An 18,973-nucleotide genomic window follows, 5' to 3' on the forward strand; every position below is an offset into this window, starting at 1 on the left:
TTCTTAGTTTAGATCTTATCACCTTCACTCATAGTACCTACCGAAGTTTGGCTAGCCTTTAATTGTTTATGTGCATTGACCGAACCATGTGAAGCATGGGCTTGTTGAAGCTGCTATTGTACTAGATGACCCGGTGCGCCCCGGCGCACAGGCAAATGCAAGGCGCACAGGCAAATGCAAGGCGGTACTATAATCATAAGTTTTATGAAACTGATGTTTGTTTATTTGTCCTAGTATTCAGTAGGTCTTCTACAGCCTTTAAGCCTGTATAAGCAATCTTTTTATAGAAAATAAAAACTTTCAAGCAACTATCTACAGATAACACATGCACAACACAGGAGCAACATTTTTTTGCATCCAACCATATGTTCATAGCAAAGAGAAATAAATGTGTATAAATATTATGTTTTTAGGTGCCATCAAGACATTCAATAACCCAAAAAATATGAAGTAGTGTCGTTTCCTCCAATAAGAATACACCAGGAGCATCACTAAGAAGCAAAGAACAAGTGGGCGCAGGCCACCAAATGGTCCTGATCATACTTGCATACCAAGATCACTATACATCATTACCGGCGGTTCCTCTGATATTAAGCCTATCAAACAAATACAAAAGAACTACAATCAAATATACAGTTGAAAAAACAGAACATACATACTGACTACAAAAAGTGAGGACTATTAACCTTGCTATGAGGGCATGCGTGTGACTTAACAAGATTTCAAGTATCCTCCACTTTGTACTCCCAAACAAAAAAAATTGAATTTGGTAAGCACATAATAAAATAGAAACAAAAGTGTTCAACCAACAATGTAGCTATCTGCATAAGATACTACTACTTTAGAAACACATTATCTGCGACAGTTTTCAAATCTATTTCTCCCTCCATCCATAAAAGGATGTCGGGAGGTTCATCTAAATTTGGATGTATATTTATGTACTAAAGAGTGTCAAGATACATTCGAATTTAGACAAACTTTCGACATCATTTTATGGATAGAGAAGGATGTTCTATCTTCTGTAACACCAGTACAAACATTGAGGTTCTGGTTCCCAGCCAACAAACTGCAGCAACATGCATAAGCTTCTACCACTTTACAAATCTATAATAGCTGGGGTGATTTCTGAAGGTGTTATCTTCTATCCGAAGTGAAAACACGGATACACATGAACATAGAAACACCAACCATACTCCAAGCAGCAATACTCAAACTCATCAAGAATTCAGATTGCATACCTCAAATTTCTCGATTTGATCGATTTGATAGGGTAGGGTGTTGGCTGGCGTATAGAGGCAAGTCGAAAACCACTTGAGTCCGCCTAGTCTCCACATTGCCGCGACCTCTTCCTCCAAAATGAGTCTGAAACTAAACAATAACTAATAGCATACACCCTTCCAAATAATAAAGCCACAATTTAATCTATGGAGATTTTTTCTTGGGGAAAACAGAGTTACTTTAAATTCTTCACTTCCTTAAGAAAAGTGTGCTATTACCAACCAAACATAGAATATGTAAAGGCATCCATAAAAAAATGCAGCTTCCCCGAGCCGGCGCTCCTCCTCCCGTTTCTTCATCTTGAGAGCCCACCTCATTGCAGTACACACAGAAACAACAAGTAGAAAATCAGGCAACAAAATTAGGTAGATATAAAACCCTAATCCGAAACAAGGATTGTAAATGATATGATATTTATAACACCCCAGAAAACACATTAAGGTCAGGAGAGGCACAAAACTTGACATAGCCGAATGAGCGCCAGAGAAGAGCAAAGCATATGAGCATAGAAATGAAGCAACCCTGTGAAAATCGTACAACACAGCCACCAATGACTCTAGGATGAACCAACTACACAGACAATTTTTAGTGGCTACCACACTAAACATCAACAACTATTTCACTAAATCAATTATGATAAATAACAAGCACACATATGTACAAATGAGCCAAGCATGAATAATCTTTAGGATGAACCAATACGGATCGAAATGTTATTGGAGAAGCTGATGTACCTTCATATTCACTAACCTAACTCCCAAAATTAACTTTTTTTGCGATAAACTCCCAAAATTGACTAACCAGCAAATTCAGTCCACTCAATGCACATAAAACATTTCTGTCCACTTGCTTGGTCACAATAATCAGCAAGAATCATGTTCCATTATTGCACCAATAGTTGGCAACTCCACAGGATGACTAAAAAAGGGAAGCATGTGTTCTTTCAAAGAAGTTTTGGGTAACTTTAGGTTTTAAACGAAATGGGTGCCTAGAGACCTCTATGTATGTATAGCAAACACTGTCATCTTCCTTAGCTGCAGGAACAAATTAATTGAGGAATGGGTGAGATTTTAGCACTTGCTCTATTATTATGCCTTGGCAGGACATACCAAAGTAATTCCTGGTTTCGATCAAAGTATATACCTTATGAACTTACATAAGTCATTATAAAATGAACCCGGAGACTTAAGAAAAAGTATATTCACATAATTGTTGATCTTGCTTAAAAAAGTGAAAAGTAATACCACCACAAGTATTAATTGGGAGGTCACCTCTGTTGTCTCACACGCTACCAAAGCTTATAATAAGAATATGCCTATGCTCTAGAGGAATCGTGGAGCACAGGACATGAGGAGACAAATAGGAGTTGGCGGAGAACAAGATCATACCACTCACACCATCAATAGATGTCCTTCCCCGTTTTAGAACTCAGTTGGTAAAGCTGGCTTTGAGGAACCGGCAGGCTGCACATACATTTTAAGTACAAGTTAGTATTGTTTTCCCAGTGTACTGCACAATTAACACAAGGCAAAATATGCATACCCATCAAGTGTAAATTGCTTTCTCCAAGAGATGACTCCAGCAATGTTTGATATAGGTACTGTCTATCAATTATTAATGAATGCAAGTGAGTTTGAAAGCTGCAGCCAGAGACATGAATAAGCATCATTTTTTAAGGGTGGCAGCTGCTATTCAGGATCATAAATAAGTACCTATCATAAGAAAGAAAGTGCATCATAGATAGCCCAGGCCTAATAAATGTACCATAGTGCAAGGATGTGCATCATAGATGACCCGGTGCGACCCGGCGCACAGGCGAAACCAACACAATATTGAAGCCATGGAGAAACACCAAATTGTACAATTAAATCATCAACTACGAAATTGTCCATCCTTGGACCTAGCTTGATTTTGAAGTTATTCTTGATGTCTCAAATTGTCATTGATTTCAGTCAACTCAAGCTGCACATAACTAATCAAATTTCATAATTCTATTCCTAATCACCACATTACTAAGCTGCTCTCCCAGTCAACCATCAGGGATTGTTGAATAACACAATTGACTGCCAAAAACTGCAGGGATGGTTGTTTTATCTTAGTGAGTGCTTAGTCATGTGGAATGGGGGACCAAAGAGTATATACTCTTAGCAGCGTGGTATAATAATACTGGCACATATTGGCGACTTTCAAACAAACATGAAAGAATATACAAATTCCAGATATTGTGTGCAAAATGACACTAATGAGTAACCGAAGTACGATCTGTGCATTTTATCCTACAGTACGAACTATTTTGCTATTGAATTAAACACTATACACAAGAGACATCCTCTGGTACCTCGTGGGGTGACAATGATAGTGCAATGGCACCATATCTAGATAGATATTTATATCCCCTCTTCCCACCCACATAAGGTACAGAAATATCATGCTGGCCAATGGCATCATATATGCTGAAAAAGTAACGAGCTATTTTAGTCAATTGGCCGCTCCAAAATAAAAGAAAATAAAAAAACTGGGAAAATGATTCAAATAGGCCGAATGAACCGAATAGCCAATAACTCCATAAAGGCAATTCTATGCAAGGATGGATGAAAGAAACCAAACATGAAAGTGCAGAATCAAAGTATCCAAGTATCAGAAGTAATGAGCAGAGGAAGCATACCTTGAAACATACCGAGTTTAAATCAAGAAACCAATTATAAAAGTGCAGAATCAAATAAAGGATGAGCTGAGTTTCATAGTCATGAAAATTGAACACACACATAGCACTCGTCCCGTCCCTATGCTATTATTTTAGGCTAATATCAGCATGCTATTTATCTCACGTGGAACATTATTCAGTCCAAACAGGTCTTGCTAATCATTTAGGTGCAACGGGAGAAAACAAAAGTGGTATAATCAACACAGCTAAAACTAAAGAACAATAATGCTTATAGAGCTAAGAATGGGTCTATAGAGTCCTGCTAATTATTCAACTACAAAGAGAGAAAATAACAGTGGCACAATACTCAGAACAAACCACATTCTGAAAATCATCATCTTTAAACCAAAATTTTCGTTGGTAGAACCAAAATGACAAGAATCTAAAGTGGTCATGTACATTCAGATACTAAAGGACGTCAAATTTAGCAAATACCAGTGTCATGCCTAGCAACTGCAGCTAGCTCATCAACCGTGTAATGTCCTCGGTACCTCTGACGCATCAATGGCATCAGCTGTTTACGTACAGCTGCAGCTCCGACTTTGTCAAACATCACAAACTCGGCTCCACCAGTGTCATCAGATGCAAAGACAGAAACACAATACCTGAAAAGGAAGTACCGAATAGAATTAGCCATATGATATCCAAGAAGCAAGGATTAAAGCTCATAGCTAGTATAAAACCGGAAGGAAAACATGTAGGATCACTTACGCTAGATCAGCTTTAACAGAGTCGCATGTTGCGCCTGAGCATTGGTATTGGCAGCCATCATGCTTAGCAGACTTGTGAAATCGTTTGCATGAAGCAAACCACCAACCACATATTATGTCAACTGTGACAGAACAGATAAACCTTTTGTCCTGCAGACAGCGCAGAAGGTAACATGAGCATGACAGTGAAACTATATAAGAATCCACACGGAAGAGGTTTTGAAAGAATATGGGATCACCATATCAACGAAGGGATCAACCCCGTTGAGCTCTTTCATGGTCATCTCAATAGGATCCGCATAGACATGGGTTGGAAGGGCATCCGGCCCCGTGGAGATATAGGCAGTCAGAGGAGTAAACTGGCCTCCAAGGCTGCAGCAAGGAATGCACAACCTTACATACCAAGTAGACAGAGCGAAGACCCTAGAACATAAGGAACAACACGAGGCTAAAAAATCTACCTTGCACGGAAGGAATTGACATCAGGTATATCCTCGTCAATGTACCAACGACAGGCAGAGCTACCACTTAACCCTGTAACACCTGCAGCAAAACAAATCCAAAAAATGTAAGCACGAAACATGGACCGAATGAAACCATCTCATGAATGCAAAAGAAGGAAGCAAGTAGATGGATAATATACATGAAGAAATGCTTTGCATATATAGCACTGAAAACACAAGGAGCATAAAGAATTGACAATTGTATTTACTATTGTAGCAATTACCATGATGTGACTTAGGCAATGTTCCCACAAAGATAGCAATAACTGGCTCTTTGTCACTCATGGCACGAACCGCGTCTGCATCAAATTCAACCGCCTGATCACCCCAGAGAACAATCCTCAGTTCAGCACCCCTAGGTATTGTTTTGCATCAAATAATTAGACACCTTAGTTATAGATAATGACAATCTGCACAAAGGAAAAGAGGTAACAATTGGCAGCACTTACAGCAAGTCTGTAAGTATAACTGTCCTCGTGTTAGAACCTGCTGTCTGGTACATAGACTGAACAACGACTAAGTCTGAAACATGAGAGATCTTTCCAATAACATCTGCAGCAAAACAAATTCGATGGTAGAAAACAGACAGGAAAACCAAACAGAGACATGACAGCATATGAAGAGAACTAACCAATGAAGCGTGTAGGAGGCCCACTGGGATCGGGGATATCAGCAAACGAAGTCAGGTTGTAGGTGCAGAATGGATAACCATCTTACAACCCAGGCCTCTCCTCAACAATGGTAAACTTAGTGAACTGAACCATGAAAGGGCTCTCTACAGGCCTGAAATTTGTCTTGGACGGGTTGCACAGGAATTTCCTGATAACAAAAACCTTCCCCTCTTGCAGCACATCCTTGAGGCGCTCAGAGGTGGCTGGAGGGAGCTGACCGTACATATGGTTTCCCTATAAAAAAAAACACAACAACTGCATGATTGGTACAAAGCGAAGCGAGGAAGAAGAAAAAAAAAGAGCAAGTGTAGCACCAACCTGCTCATAAATCAGAACCAGATCAGTGTGTTTGATAGGACCCTCTTCGGTCCCTCCACGGTAGTGCCACATGTGGGAAACAAGAACACATATGGTCCACTAACGGCTATCCTTGTGAATCTCAGAAAGCAGGTTGATCGGCATCTGAAATAGCACAAGAAAGACAATTAGAACAAGCAAGAGAGACCAGGCAAAATAGATCTTAACAGGTAGCAACGTAAAGGAAGACAAAAGTAATTCGTAGGCAAAGCAGATGCAATCTCATGGCCTTCACCTGCGAGAAAACAAGAGCGGGTGGAGAAAGCACACACTTGCAAAAGACGCACATCACACACGGTGCGGCAAAACAATGCTACCACATACAAGCAAAACGCGGCATTCAGCCACTCTGCAGGAAAGGCACCAGCAAATGCCCATGGTAGATACCTCGAAAAAGGCTAGTCCCAACTAAAAATATTGGTAAGAAAGTACATATAATGCAGATAACTAAGTTATAACCAGGAGCTCAAAATCCTGCACAAAACCATAGCATATAGTGAGTAATTAACATAGAGAGCAGGGCGAGGTGCCGAAGGGACCGTGTGATCTGCAGGCACATTGGTAGCAGGCGATCCAACCACTCTAGATCTTCTGGAACGACCAGGACAATGACCAACCTTAATGATGGGCGTAGCGCATGGACACAGCACAAGAGCAGTAGGAAAGTAGGGGCACACAGAACCATATGAAAGCACAGCAGCACTGGTAACACAAACAAAGAACAACTGTAATCAGAAACACATAATATCATAATTTTTTTGAAACCATAGACCCTAATACCGTGATAAACACAACTGGTTAGCCAACAAACTCACTAAGCAGAACGAACAGGTTCCATCTACAAAGCAAGAGACATCCTAGAGATCACATCAGTTAACATACAACCCCCCTAAACCTTTTTTAGTTATCAGTTTAGGGTGATTCCACAAAACCTGACAATGGAAGAACCAAACAACCGCACAAGAAAAACCACCCATGAAAATAAATGTAGGAACAAATTCTGGTACTGAATTCAAAAAAGCGATATAAGGGTTTGAGAGATATACCAATTTCCTAAAATGAAAAATTATAAGCCCAGAAATAGCCTGAAGGGAGGAGCAAAAACAGGCTATGGTGGAGCAAAAACCGAAGAGGAAAATCAGCTCATAAGACCTTCTCACATGGACAAAGATGCGATGCACAAGTAAAAACCTATCCCGGTGCCACATATAGATGGTGTTCCTGGCATGCGGCTTACAGTTTACAAATCCATGTTATTATTTTATTATTTTCGTGACATCCATGCAGCTACGCCATCACTATTTTTAGGAATTATTACATTCTAGAGCCCCAACAATGCATCAGGGTACGCCTGCCATAAGATCAGCACAAGAGGCTGCTAACAAACACAACAGAAAATTCAGGATAATTATCTCATCACTTATTACAGAACCTACACATAACGAACCGACGCCATAAGACGTGAGCGCAAAAATGCCAATCAAGGGCCGGCTGCCCACCAAGAGGTCCGGAACTTACAGAAGTAAGACGCATAGTATCTCTCTCCAGGGTACTCATTCTATGTGCGCAGCACGCTGCGACAACAACAGTAAATCGCAGAGAACTTCTATACGCTAACATGCAGTCACCTCACACAGGTAAAACAAGGCCGGCAGAGCACATCGTTATGCAAGGGTCTCTAAAATCGGAATAACAACGGACACAAGGGTGCACATCCTTTCAAGATTCGCAATATAACATGAAAGAATATAACAATTAAATAAAGGTACACAACAAACGGACATATTTCGCAGGATAAAGAGAAAGATAAGTACACGAATTAGGGAACGGGAGTTGAGCATACAAAGTTTACAGGCAAATAGAAACAAACCTTGACAGGAGCAGACAGCACAGCACAGTCACACCTGATTCTTGTGAAATCCTCAGAAACCAGGACCTGCACAAATACGGACGGCCGATTTTTAGGCTACCGAGACAACCTGATCAATCGACTGCATAAATCTTCTTCTTAAATCATGTATCCACGGTAAATACAACTGTACAACTAAGTAGTACTCTCAGTGATATATACAAAGTGTCTTGAATTTAGTTTCGTCTTAGGCTAAAGTACGAAGTGCAGAGCAACACATATTTCCCTTGTTTTTTAGATTAAAAGGAAAAAGAGCATATTAGGCCAGCCATGCCGTTTGGGATGTGAGCAAGAACCGGGTGACAGTTAAGTGGTTGGTACTCCAACGTATTCTCGCCAAATTCCTATACTGGAGAATCTACACAGAAAATGGGGCAAAGGAAGCACCTTTTTTTTTCTCTCAGCACAGAAGAGGCAGCCCCCAATAATCTTCAGAAGCAGTCAGCGGCCAGACCAAAGAACCTACATATACCAAAAAAACGAAGGAACCAAAACGAAATCAGCAGGCAGAACATGCAAGGCGCAAGTAGGGAAACTGTAAACAGCACATGAGAAAACGCATACCAAGCCAACCGACCAGAACACGCAGATCGACAAGATCGATAAAGAAACGTCACTTGAAGCTTGATCTACACAGATTGCAGAGCAGATGAAACACGAGCAGCGAGGACGCCGCCGGTCGCCCTCCATCACTGCGCCTCCCTCCTGCGGGCCGGCCGCACCTGCTCCGCCCCGGCCACCCGCTCCTCCTCGCCTCCTCCCGCGTCCACTACCTCCTCCGGGGCCTCCATGGCGGCGGAGTCGCCCCGTTGCTTGCTCTTCTTTGCCCGACGCAGCTACGCCCAGCTCAATGGAGGCCGGGACTGACCAGGAGACGGAGGCGGAAGCCTGGCGACCGGCGCAGCTCCGCCTCCATCCTCCGCACGCCGTCGTCGCCGTCACCAACCCACCACCGCGCCCTCGACTCGCGACGCACATCAGCCGCCCTTCCCCGCACCGGCCAAGCCCCATCGCGCCGCTGCATCGTCGAGCCGCCTCTGTTCCCCGCCAGCCTCCACTCGAGCGAGGCTGAGAAGTAAGGAGGAGACGCGGGGATTGGGGCTCCCGCGATCTAGGGTTTTCACTGCCTCACGCGCGCAGGAGAGGAGGCGATGATTCGGGGAGGAGAGGCCAATCCCGATCTAGGGTTTTCACCACTCCACGGAACAACGAATGAAACGAGCTACACGGAGGAGCGCCCGCTGCTGCCTCTGGCTGTCGGTCCTACACGAAAACGGGCCCAGACGTCATAGACCGTGAACGAGCTGTGGCATGTAAAAGAAAATTTACCGCATCCGACGGCTGTGGTGGAAAGCGGGATTGGAATTTACTGTAGCTGGTGAAACGGACGGATCAGATCATTTTGCCCCTCTCAGACCCCCTAGATGGCTGGGTAGTCTTGCAACATTTATAGGAGAAATCACGTCTAGTGGCGACATTTTTTTTTTTCTGCCTGAAGCTCTGGAGTGCCTTCAGTAGAAACAACATGGTTTTACATTAGGATCTAACTTAGCCTTTCCAGTAAGTCATTGTTCAGTCCTTTGGATTCTATGAAGGCAAAATCCTGTCCTCATGTGTCATGCCAATTGCAAGGTGATCTGTGTCAGATGGACAGCCAGGGACATATCAATCAGAGACAGAACTGATGCATGAAAGAGATCATCTTAGGCTGAACGTGCGCCCTCTGTCACACATGAGTCCAATGTCAATCTATGTACTCCCTCCGATCTATAATAAGTGTCGTGGTTTTAGTCAAATTCGCTCAAATTTAAACTAAAGCCACGGCACTTATTATAGACCAGGGGAGTAAAATGGTCTCGTTTAGCTACTGACTTCACCTATAAACTAATTAACTGACCACAGATCTAACCCTACAGAAAAATAGGTTACCATGTGTGCAAGATATCACTTTTTGTAGAGAACCAAACAAAAAGAAAATAAAACAAATGGTGAATACATTGAAATGCGAGTACTATGTTAGGTTAAAAAACTACATATCCCTCACCGTATCAATTTTTCGATAATGCATTGTCACCATGTGAATGAATAATTGAAAACGTGTGTACCAACTCGCTAAAAGTAAGGTATCACCATTTATAGAGAACCGAGTTAAACAAAATGAAGCTATGGTCAAAAAAATTCAAGGGGAGCAGTATGTTAAGTTAAAATAGACTACCTGTCCGCCTCCCGTCATTTGTTAGCTAATACGTTCCGTACCAATGGACAAACTGAAAAATAGTTCCAAGCTTAGTTATCGGTTCCGATTCGAAATTTCATATCAACCAACCCGGCGAGTTGTTCCACCATAATCTTTGTACAAATAAAAAATGACCACAGAAATACTTCAGCCTTCCATGTTTTGTAGAAACTAAGCAATTAGATGCATCAAAAAGAAGGAATATCACTATAGACATGGGGAACATGTTTGTAGTTCCAAAATGGTAGTATTTAGCAATGTAGTCAAGGGAGTTTCTATATAGTGTTGACATACTGAAATGTTGCTGTGGAGAACATGTATCTATACCACAAACCATGGACCATGAGAACAATTTAGGATGAGATAAATTATAAGCGAAATAGGCTATTCATGTTAATTAATAATATATAATATATGAAAATAATATTACCTTGGCTCTGGTGCTATATTTGGACACCAATACCAATCGAAATTATATGCATCACCATGGAGAAGTTTTCTTCCAACATATATTTCATGTTACAAATCAGTTTGCTCACCTCGCAAATGCATAGAACACTGCATTTCAACTATTGTAGATGGCTCCTACTTGGTAGTTTAGAATACCAACCACTTAGGAAAAAAATGTCATGGTATAATATTAGTCTAGTCCTGAGTGATAGTTAGATAGTGAATGCAAGATTGATGTGTGATCAAACTCTTTCTTTTAAAATAAATTATACCACCTCCATAATGACAAACACACTTTAGCTCAATAAATTTGTAAGAAGATAGCTCACCTCAGATGCACTGAATGTCTGCAAAAACAAAAGAACATAAATCTCAGCCTAGGAAGATAAGGAGAAAAGACTACCAAATTAAGAACCGGAATAAGGGCATATGCTAATCAATAATGCATTACTCATGAATAAAAGAAAGCTCTCTCTTACACTGACCTATGAGATGATTTTAAGGGCAATCAAATTAATTAATAGAGTGTAAAGGAACTCAACAAAGTTTCACCATGTAAAGAAGTTATTTCATATTTTAAAAACTGGAACTCATATGTGAGCACTAAATCTTAGCAAGATCTGATTGCTAACTGTCATTTTCAAACTTTGCAGATCCATGTCGTAAAAGGTATTTTGTGGCTTGTTGTGGACAAAATGTGCCACTGTCATTTAAGAGCAAACCGATACTCTGAATATTCAAATGTGGCTCGTATTTGGATGGCATTTTATTTTTTGGGGAGAAGGATGATCGTCCCAAATTTCAAATGAAAAAGAGGTAACTCTCCTCTCTGAAAACATTCGAACATCGCTATCAAGTCGGATTTCAAGATATCCCAAAACTTTTGATAAAATTCAGCCGGGAACCCATCCGGTCCCGGCGCCCTATTCTTTTCCATTTTCATTATGGCCTTCTTAACCTCTTCCGCGAGTAAAATCACAAATCAAAATCGCATTTTCCTCAGCAGAAATTTTCTTTATATCATGATTCATCGATTCGACCATAATACAAGAACTAGGTGGTGGCGGTCCAAAAGGATTTTTGTATTACTCACAGATATAATGTTTCAAATTTTCCTGACCCAAAATTGTTCCTTCCTCTTGTTCTAATTGGAAAATTCTCTTTCGATGACTTTTGCACGCTCATCCCACTTAGACTCCTCTTCACGATGTAGCTTAGCTAAATCAGCATTTGCCTTACGTATGGTATGTCTCTCTTGAGCATCTAACGGGACTGTTTCCTCTTTGCAATCAAGGATCTCAACAATATTTAAGAGCCTATCTTTTTCAATTTTATATTGTCCGCTTAAATTACGTGCCGAACCACGAAGATATTTTGCGGGAAATAATTTCTTGGAAGTAGGCAAGAAACGTCGACAAATACTTTTGTCTTTGACTTCACAGTGAGTAAAATTTCCAATTTGTTCTCTGAGATAACCAATAAAGACATTCATCCTATTTTGATTGTAAACTCATTTACTTACGCTACGCATACCAAAATTTAAGAAAGAACTATTAGGGTTATACCATAACTTGTATGGTGTCATTTTTACGGACTATGATGAGATGCTCTATTTAGTATAAAAACGGTAGTCTCTAAAGCATAATCTACAAAAATAAAATGGCATCATTTTATTTTATATCATCATTAATCCAATAAGCTTGCAGGCGGAGTTGAGTATCATGGATGGGGAAACTTTTGCGGGTATGAGGTGGACTTTGTATCACTCCTTGCGTCCATAGCCTGTTTGTGAGTCCTTATTACCACGTGCAACTTTTGTAAATGATGCAATTTCAGTTTTTCTTAACACATAATTCCTCTTTATTCATTCATAATCAAAGTTACATCATCAATTAAAAGAGATGCTATGGTTTTTTTTGGAAGATCTTTTTGGGTGATCGAGAGTTTAGGGATTCGCAATTGACTTAGACATGGCAATCCGGTATGAAATAGCAGACATATACTCCCTCTGTGCTAAATTGTAAGACATTTAAGTGTAGTAAAACAGTGTGTCACAACGTCTTATATTTCCACAGAGGGAGGGAATATAAGTATATAACTAAAGTTTATCTAGATCATATTGACACACCACCCGATCCAGACGTCAAATCATTGACTCGGTACAGATGATGAAGGCTAAGCTATGTTAGGAAGTACTAATTGGAGCCGAAGGCCGTGTGATATATTCAGTCATCAATGCCGAAGTCAGGCTCACGGGGCTTAGGCACGGGGACATGGATCATGACCTCCTCATCCCGCTTGGAGCGTTGCCTGTGCATCTTGGCGGCGAAGCGGGAAACCAGTATGGTGGTCTTGAAGCTGGACGAGCGTCCCTCCTCTTCCTCCTCCTTCCGCCGCAGCTCGGCGGCCTTCCGCTTGAGGTGCCGCCGCCATGCCGCACGGATGTAGGTGGCCGCCCAGGTGCGCCACTGCTGGGAGTAGAACCGGAACGTGTGCTGCACCTGCTTGCTGTGCATGCGGCGGAACTGCCCCGCCACGAACTTGAGCTCCTCGGCATGCAGCGCGAATGCCTCGACCTCGGAGAGCGCCATGACGGTGCGCGTGGAGGAGGGCAGGCTGACCCCGGACTTGGGGTCGAGCGCCCAGGTGAGCAGCTCCTCGCCGCAGAAGTCGCTCTCCTGGAGCATGCTGCGGTTGAAGAAGCCGCTGCGGCCGCCGTCGGTGGTGATGCTCTCGAGGCTGCCGCGGATGATGAAGACCATCTGGTCCACGGGGTCCCCCTCGCGGATGATGTAGGTGCGCTCCGTGTAGAGCGCCGGCTTGAGCCGCTCGCAGATGGCGTCCAGCAGCCGCTCGTCCATGTTGTCGAAGAGCGGGACGCGGCGGACCAGGCCCAGGCAGAGGTGCCGCTTGATGTCGCGGCGGAGGTCCTTGGGCAGGTTCTGGACCAGGGCCTCCTCGTCGACGCCGCGCGTACGTGTTAAAGACCCACTTGTACGTACTGGTCGTAGCGCCGGACGCGCTCGCGCAGCTCCTGCGGCAGGAGGCGGTGGTGCATCCACTGCTCCGAGTCGCGCCGCTTCACCCGCATCTCCTCCAGACGCACTGTCAGGGACTGGAGATACGTACGTCTGCACCGAGTCGCGCCGCATCTCCGTCAGGGACTCCGAGTCGTGATGAGCTGTTGGCCCGTACATACCCGCGCGCGCCGGTGAAGCTCCATCCATCGATCGAATCCATGCCAGCTGGCGTATCGTCACGCGCGCATGGATGGATTAATTGTGCTCACGAGGCGCGCGTGCGAGTCCATCAATTCATTTTAGTATTTGGTCCATGCGAGTCTTTTCTTTTCTCGCCCACACGATGCTGCTGTACATCGATACGATAGCGCGCGACGGCATCTCCATCTGCTGTGCCTGTCGCGAAACCAAAATCGATTAAGGAACCAACTTTCGCTAATTGCCCAAAAGACGCAAGTTCCTGCCTAATCCATTCGCTCGCTCGCGCCGGGAGTTGGATCAACCGCCTCCATCCTTAATTTCCTTTTCTTTGTCTTCATCTCACTTCGACGTGTATCATCATTTTCTAGCCAACACAAACTTTTCCGTAAGGAATCTCGTTAATTACCTGCCGAGAATTTAAATGAGCGATCAATTTCCATTCGGAATCCATTAACTCGCTCGCGCCGGAAACTTGCCGACTCCACATCAACCAACACAGCTGCCTCCAGCTAGCTGATTTATTGGGCTGCAAAACTGAATCGCCTTTGTCGCATCGGCTGCTCTATTCGCGTATACTGTATAATACGACGACCTCTTGACAAAACAAATACTCCGAAAGGAGGAGAATATTGTACGCTCTACCACGTCCTCTCCAAAGTGGACAACTCCCTCCAATCCATAATAAACGTCCGGCCTAGTTTTTTTTTTTCAAATTTAAACTAAAGCCTCAACAATTATCATGTATTGGACCGAGTAGCAAAGCAGCCAAAAAATCTGCATTTCTTTTAAGAAAAACCGAATTCAACAGCTACCTAGCACTAATCGGAAGGGAAATTGTGCAACAACCTTTGATCTTCATCTCAAACAAGCACACAATATATTACTGGTGTACAAAGATAAAATACTAACAAATAAACAAACAACGTACCAGCTCATGCAACCAGTCAATCTTACGATGGCTATTACACCAATAACACATGCATGCATCAGGCTGCTCATGCATTGCAGCCATCACGTATTTAACCAAGGTGATAGCCAGGAGGCTAGCTCCTGCTCGACAAGTAGTCTCCTACTTGTCCCTAGGGTCTTCTTCTCTCCAAGTGAAGTATATGCACCCTAAATGCACTAACAATGGTGGACACGTGTTCGAGCTCGGCATCCTCAGCAAGTGAGTTGACATTGGTGTCCTTTTACTCGGTATTGGGTAGAGATGCAAGTGGGTCAAGATTAGGTCACCCTCTACCTTATTTGGTTAAAAAATGAACTAATAATTTTGGGTGACAATCATCATTTCAGTTTAACTTTTCCACACAAAAAGGTAAAGGGTACCCTAATGTTGCCCCACTTGCATCTATAGTACCGTGGGCGAAATATTTGGCAAACCTCTCCGGCGTAATTTTTTTTGTCGGATATCCCTGTATGGAAAATTTACCTTTTGAGTTCACCAGTTTTTTTCGAAATGGGGGTATTCCCCGGCCTCTGCATTACTCGATTCACACAACCTTTTATTAAACGAGTAGCAAAATAGTAATGTTTACAAATTATAGATCAGAGAGGGTTGATACAAAAATCAACCATCTGCCTCTCTTACCCACCGCTTTATCTTCTCTTTACCTCTCACTCTTCCACTCTCGGTTTCTTGCCACTCCTTTCCCGCAACTTTCTCTCATCATAGCCTTGGCTTTATTTTACAATTAACAAATATGAAATGACATAAATCACCAATTTGGAAAGAAATTTAGCGTCTAAGAGCCGTAGAACAAAGGGAAACATGAAATCAATCCAAGAATCAATCTTGCAAAATTATTGTGGACTTATAGTTCCCAATCCCACTTTGAAAATCTCCCCCCGCTCTTTTATTGGGGCTTAATATGGGCATATAAGGGAGGTGTAAATAAAGAAATCGCATGTAATCACCACTTACGATAGAAAGTTAAGGGGGTTGACGTCACGGATTCCACATAATAGAGTTGCTCTATAAACGACATGACGAATGGTCACACAATAGAGTTTGCTCTATAAGCGACGCGAGGAAGGGGCACATGAGATCACGCCAAAAAAACCTCTAAAACCCTAAATAAAAATTGGACTTGACTCCTATTATGGGTATATGTAGTTGATGTAAAGTGAAAATTTCGTACACTTTTAAGTGGCACCTCCTTCACAAACAAGACCATCTCGAGGAAGTTTTTGGAGTTGTAGTGGAAAACTCATGCTTCGAGATAACCGAACCAACGATTTTAAGAACCTGACATATATTTGAGTTGATCTTTTTTCTATGCTATATTCTATCAATAAAAAAGTAAAGTCACATAAAATCACCGCTTTGTGTGAAAAAATAGTCTATTTTCGTTGTGGGTGCGCGTAGGACATGGGGACACATGAAATCATTCCAAAAATCATCGGAAGCCCTAGCTTAGTTGTGGGGACACATAATATGGTATATAATGTTTCTGTACATATTAAAATGGATACACAACTTCTAATTGACACCTCTTTCAAAACATGACTATCTCAATTTCCTGGACTTATAGTAGAAAACTCGAACTTCGAAGCAACCAACCCAAACTTTCTAATAATTTGGCCTCTTATTAAGTTTGTATTGTTTCTTGATCCTATTCTACCACTAAAATAAGAAAGTTACATAAAGTAACAACTTTGGGGTGAAGGCTACCACGTTTCCTTCCTGTGGACATATATTAAAGAGATGACACATGCAATCATGGAAAAACCCTTAAAACCCTTATCTTTTTGCGTGGAGTTGATTTAAACAGAAAAACCCTAATATGCGTACATAAGGTTGATTTAAAATAGCGAAAGAAAATATAAAACTGTGTAGTGTATGAATTTTAATATGGGTGCTACCATCGGGGTCTGCTGGGTGCATCACCCTCGGTAAAGTCCTTCGATGCCATGGCCCTCAACCTTTTTTCATCCTTGGTAGCGTTACCATCGGTGCCATCTCTCAGAAACGCCTCCCGACCATGGTTGTCCTCCTAAAATTGGTGGTCATGGACGACGATGAGGAGAGTGTGGCACAACATGGTGACATCGATTCAATATCAGGCGACTGCCAATATCGAGGAAGGTGGCCTTCATGTTCTTCGTGGTCATAAACCTCATTCTCTACCCTGATGCATGCATACTAAAGCATCTCTACCCGTATCATGGTTGCTTTGTTAATTATTTTTTACTTCAATCACATATTGCAGCGTGGTGGTGACCTGCACCCAGCCAACGTATATATGATAAATCTAAACACGGTACGTACATACAAGCATACATTCATCAATAATTAAGCTAGCTAGCCATAAAAAAGAATATGAACACCCTGTGCATTTTATGTGGGCACGGTTGGCCATGTATACATTATTTGCCCCCCTCCCGGACATGCGCATGCATGCATGTTCTTCGTCGTACAAGGATCGAAAACTTACGTGCTTACCAACTTGCACGTCCATGTTCCCTCCCTCTCTCCCTCATTTTATCCTCTCTATCATGCTATCTTCTCCCACCATATGGCCAAAACCATGGCCCTCCCCCCTCGGCGACCACTGGCACCGCGATTACAACATCACCGGAGCCGACACAGAGAAGGTGACAACGAGAATATTCCAAGGTGTGTGTGTGGGTGGGGGGGGGGGCAGAGGGGGGTGCGCCAACACTAGAGATAAATATGGTGGCATCGGAGCTTAGAATGATGGTTAGGGTGGAGGATCTAAGGAGGGGGGCTGGGAAGTGTGGCGCGGTGAGGCGCCACTGAAGCGCGCAAGCCTCAAGCAGAGAGGCCGGTGGATGTGGTAGAGGAATGGAAGTGGTTGTGGTGGTGCGGCAACTTCTTTTCCCTCCTCTCCCATGAATGACTGTGGTGCCCCTACCCTCCTATTATTATTCCCACTCCGTTCAGACAACAACCGAACAAAACCAACGGTTGAAATTTTACCGGAGATAGAACGGGTGACCATAATCTAGCAACAACAGATGAAGTCATAGTTTGTAGATACCTGGCCTTTTTTTTTGGTTGAGCTCTCCAAGACTTGAGGGGGAGGGTTCTTAATGTCATGTACATATGTGCCAGTGGCGGAGGCGGGGGTCAGCAGGGCCTGCCCCTGACTCTCTTCTACCTCGAGGAGGGTATCTAGTGGTATCAAGTGAGAGAATGATTGGGCTCCTCTAGGAGAGGGGGTGGGTATTTATAGGGAGAGAGTGTGAGGAAACCCCTTCTCCACCAAGCGGTGATGTGAAATGACGTGCATGCTTATCTGGCCACAACAGGCGCATGCCTTGGTCGTCCACGGGTCTTCCAACCCCACGCTCGTGTGAGTGCCGTCTACGACACTTAACAATGTGATGAAGGCATGCCGTTGATTGAGCTTCAAGGTGATAGGGGTTTGAGCCTTGAGGCCAGCAAAGACGATGCTGACACACACAATCCAGACAGGGCGAGGCCGTTGTCGGCTGAGAGGGGCGTGCTTCTGCTCCAAACCCCCATCGTCCACCTGGAGTAGGAGTAGTTGACGTACAACGGCTGCAACCAGCATGACAATTGTTGCAGCGGCGGTCGTGCACCACGTCCCTAGATTTATCTCATGTAGCTTGTGAATAGAGGGAGAGTTGCAGCAAGTTGCAAAAGAAAAGAAAAGCTAGCAACTTGGCCATGTCACGTAGATCTCCACATTTTGTAAGTGAGCTACCTGCTTTGCATATTTTACCGTAGTCGCGTTTTTTTGCAACAATTACGGTAGGGACATAAGTGAGCAAACATAATTAGGCTTGGAAGTAAACTCGGTGCCCTTTTTTCTCGGTCCAGTTCGTGTATGGAAATGCCGTCGGAAATTTTGGAATCGAACAAATGACGGAACGGAAAATCTGGGCAAACATTATTACTCTGATCCGGTAATCCCAGACTCCATTCAATCAAATCACACAAAACC

General features: G+C 43.0%; 2 protein-coding genes across 19 annotated transcripts; both read right to left on the minus strand.

Moving 5' to 3' along the window:
• Positions 1-352: 352 nt before the first annotated feature.
• On the minus strand, positions 353-9,063 carry LOC124703781. Of its 18 annotated transcripts, XM_047236016.1 has the most exons (17): positions 8,697-9,063; positions 8,520-8,594; positions 8,094-8,159; positions 6,185-6,328; positions 5,827-6,100; positions 5,682-5,747; positions 5,584-5,605; positions 5,420-5,535; positions 5,154-5,235; positions 4,932-5,064; positions 4,694-4,842; positions 4,418-4,587; positions 3,617-3,731; positions 2,821-2,918; positions 1,239-2,741; positions 687-743; positions 353-596 (listed from the first exon to the last, which is right to left on the minus strand). In XM_047236016.1, exons 8-15 carry the CDS (start codon positions 5,478-5,480, stop codon positions 2,707-2,709), a joined length of 843 nt encoding a protein of 280 aa, XP_047091972.1. In that variant the 5' UTR covers positions 5,481-5,535; positions 5,584-5,605; positions 5,682-5,747; positions 5,827-6,100; positions 6,185-6,328; positions 8,094-8,159; positions 8,520-8,594; positions 8,697-9,063; the 3' UTR covers positions 353-596; positions 687-743; positions 1,239-2,706. The 18 variants fall into 18 exon arrangements, with proteins under 18 accessions (XP_047091972.1, XP_047091965.1, XP_047091964.1 ...); XM_047236009.1 differs by lacking the exon at positions 5,584-5,605 and having other exon boundaries at positions 1,239-1,362; positions 1,501-2,741; positions 5,420-5,550; positions 5,645-6,100; positions 8,697-8,862; XM_047236008.1 differs by lacking the exon at positions 5,584-5,605 and having other exon boundaries at positions 1,239-1,368; positions 1,501-2,741; positions 5,420-5,550; positions 5,645-6,100; positions 8,697-8,862.
• A 3,980-nt stretch (positions 9,064-13,043) lies between these two features.
• LOC124696939 (putative cyclic nucleotide-gated ion channel 9) lies at positions 13,044-14,058 on the minus strand. Its single transcript, XM_047229596.1, is given in 3 exon segments — positions 13,044-13,805; positions 13,808-13,949; positions 14,018-14,058. Coding segments are annotated over 3 exon segments (945 nt in total).
• Positions 14,059-18,973: the final 4,915 nt, after the last annotated feature.

Source organism: Lolium rigidum, chromosome 3 (genome assembly GCF_022539505.1).
Source record: "Lolium rigidum isolate FL_2022 chromosome 3, APGP_CSIRO_Lrig_0.1, whole genome shotgun sequence".
Classification (NCBI taxonomy): domain Eukaryota; kingdom Viridiplantae; phylum Streptophyta; class Magnoliopsida; order Poales; family Poaceae; genus Lolium; species Lolium rigidum.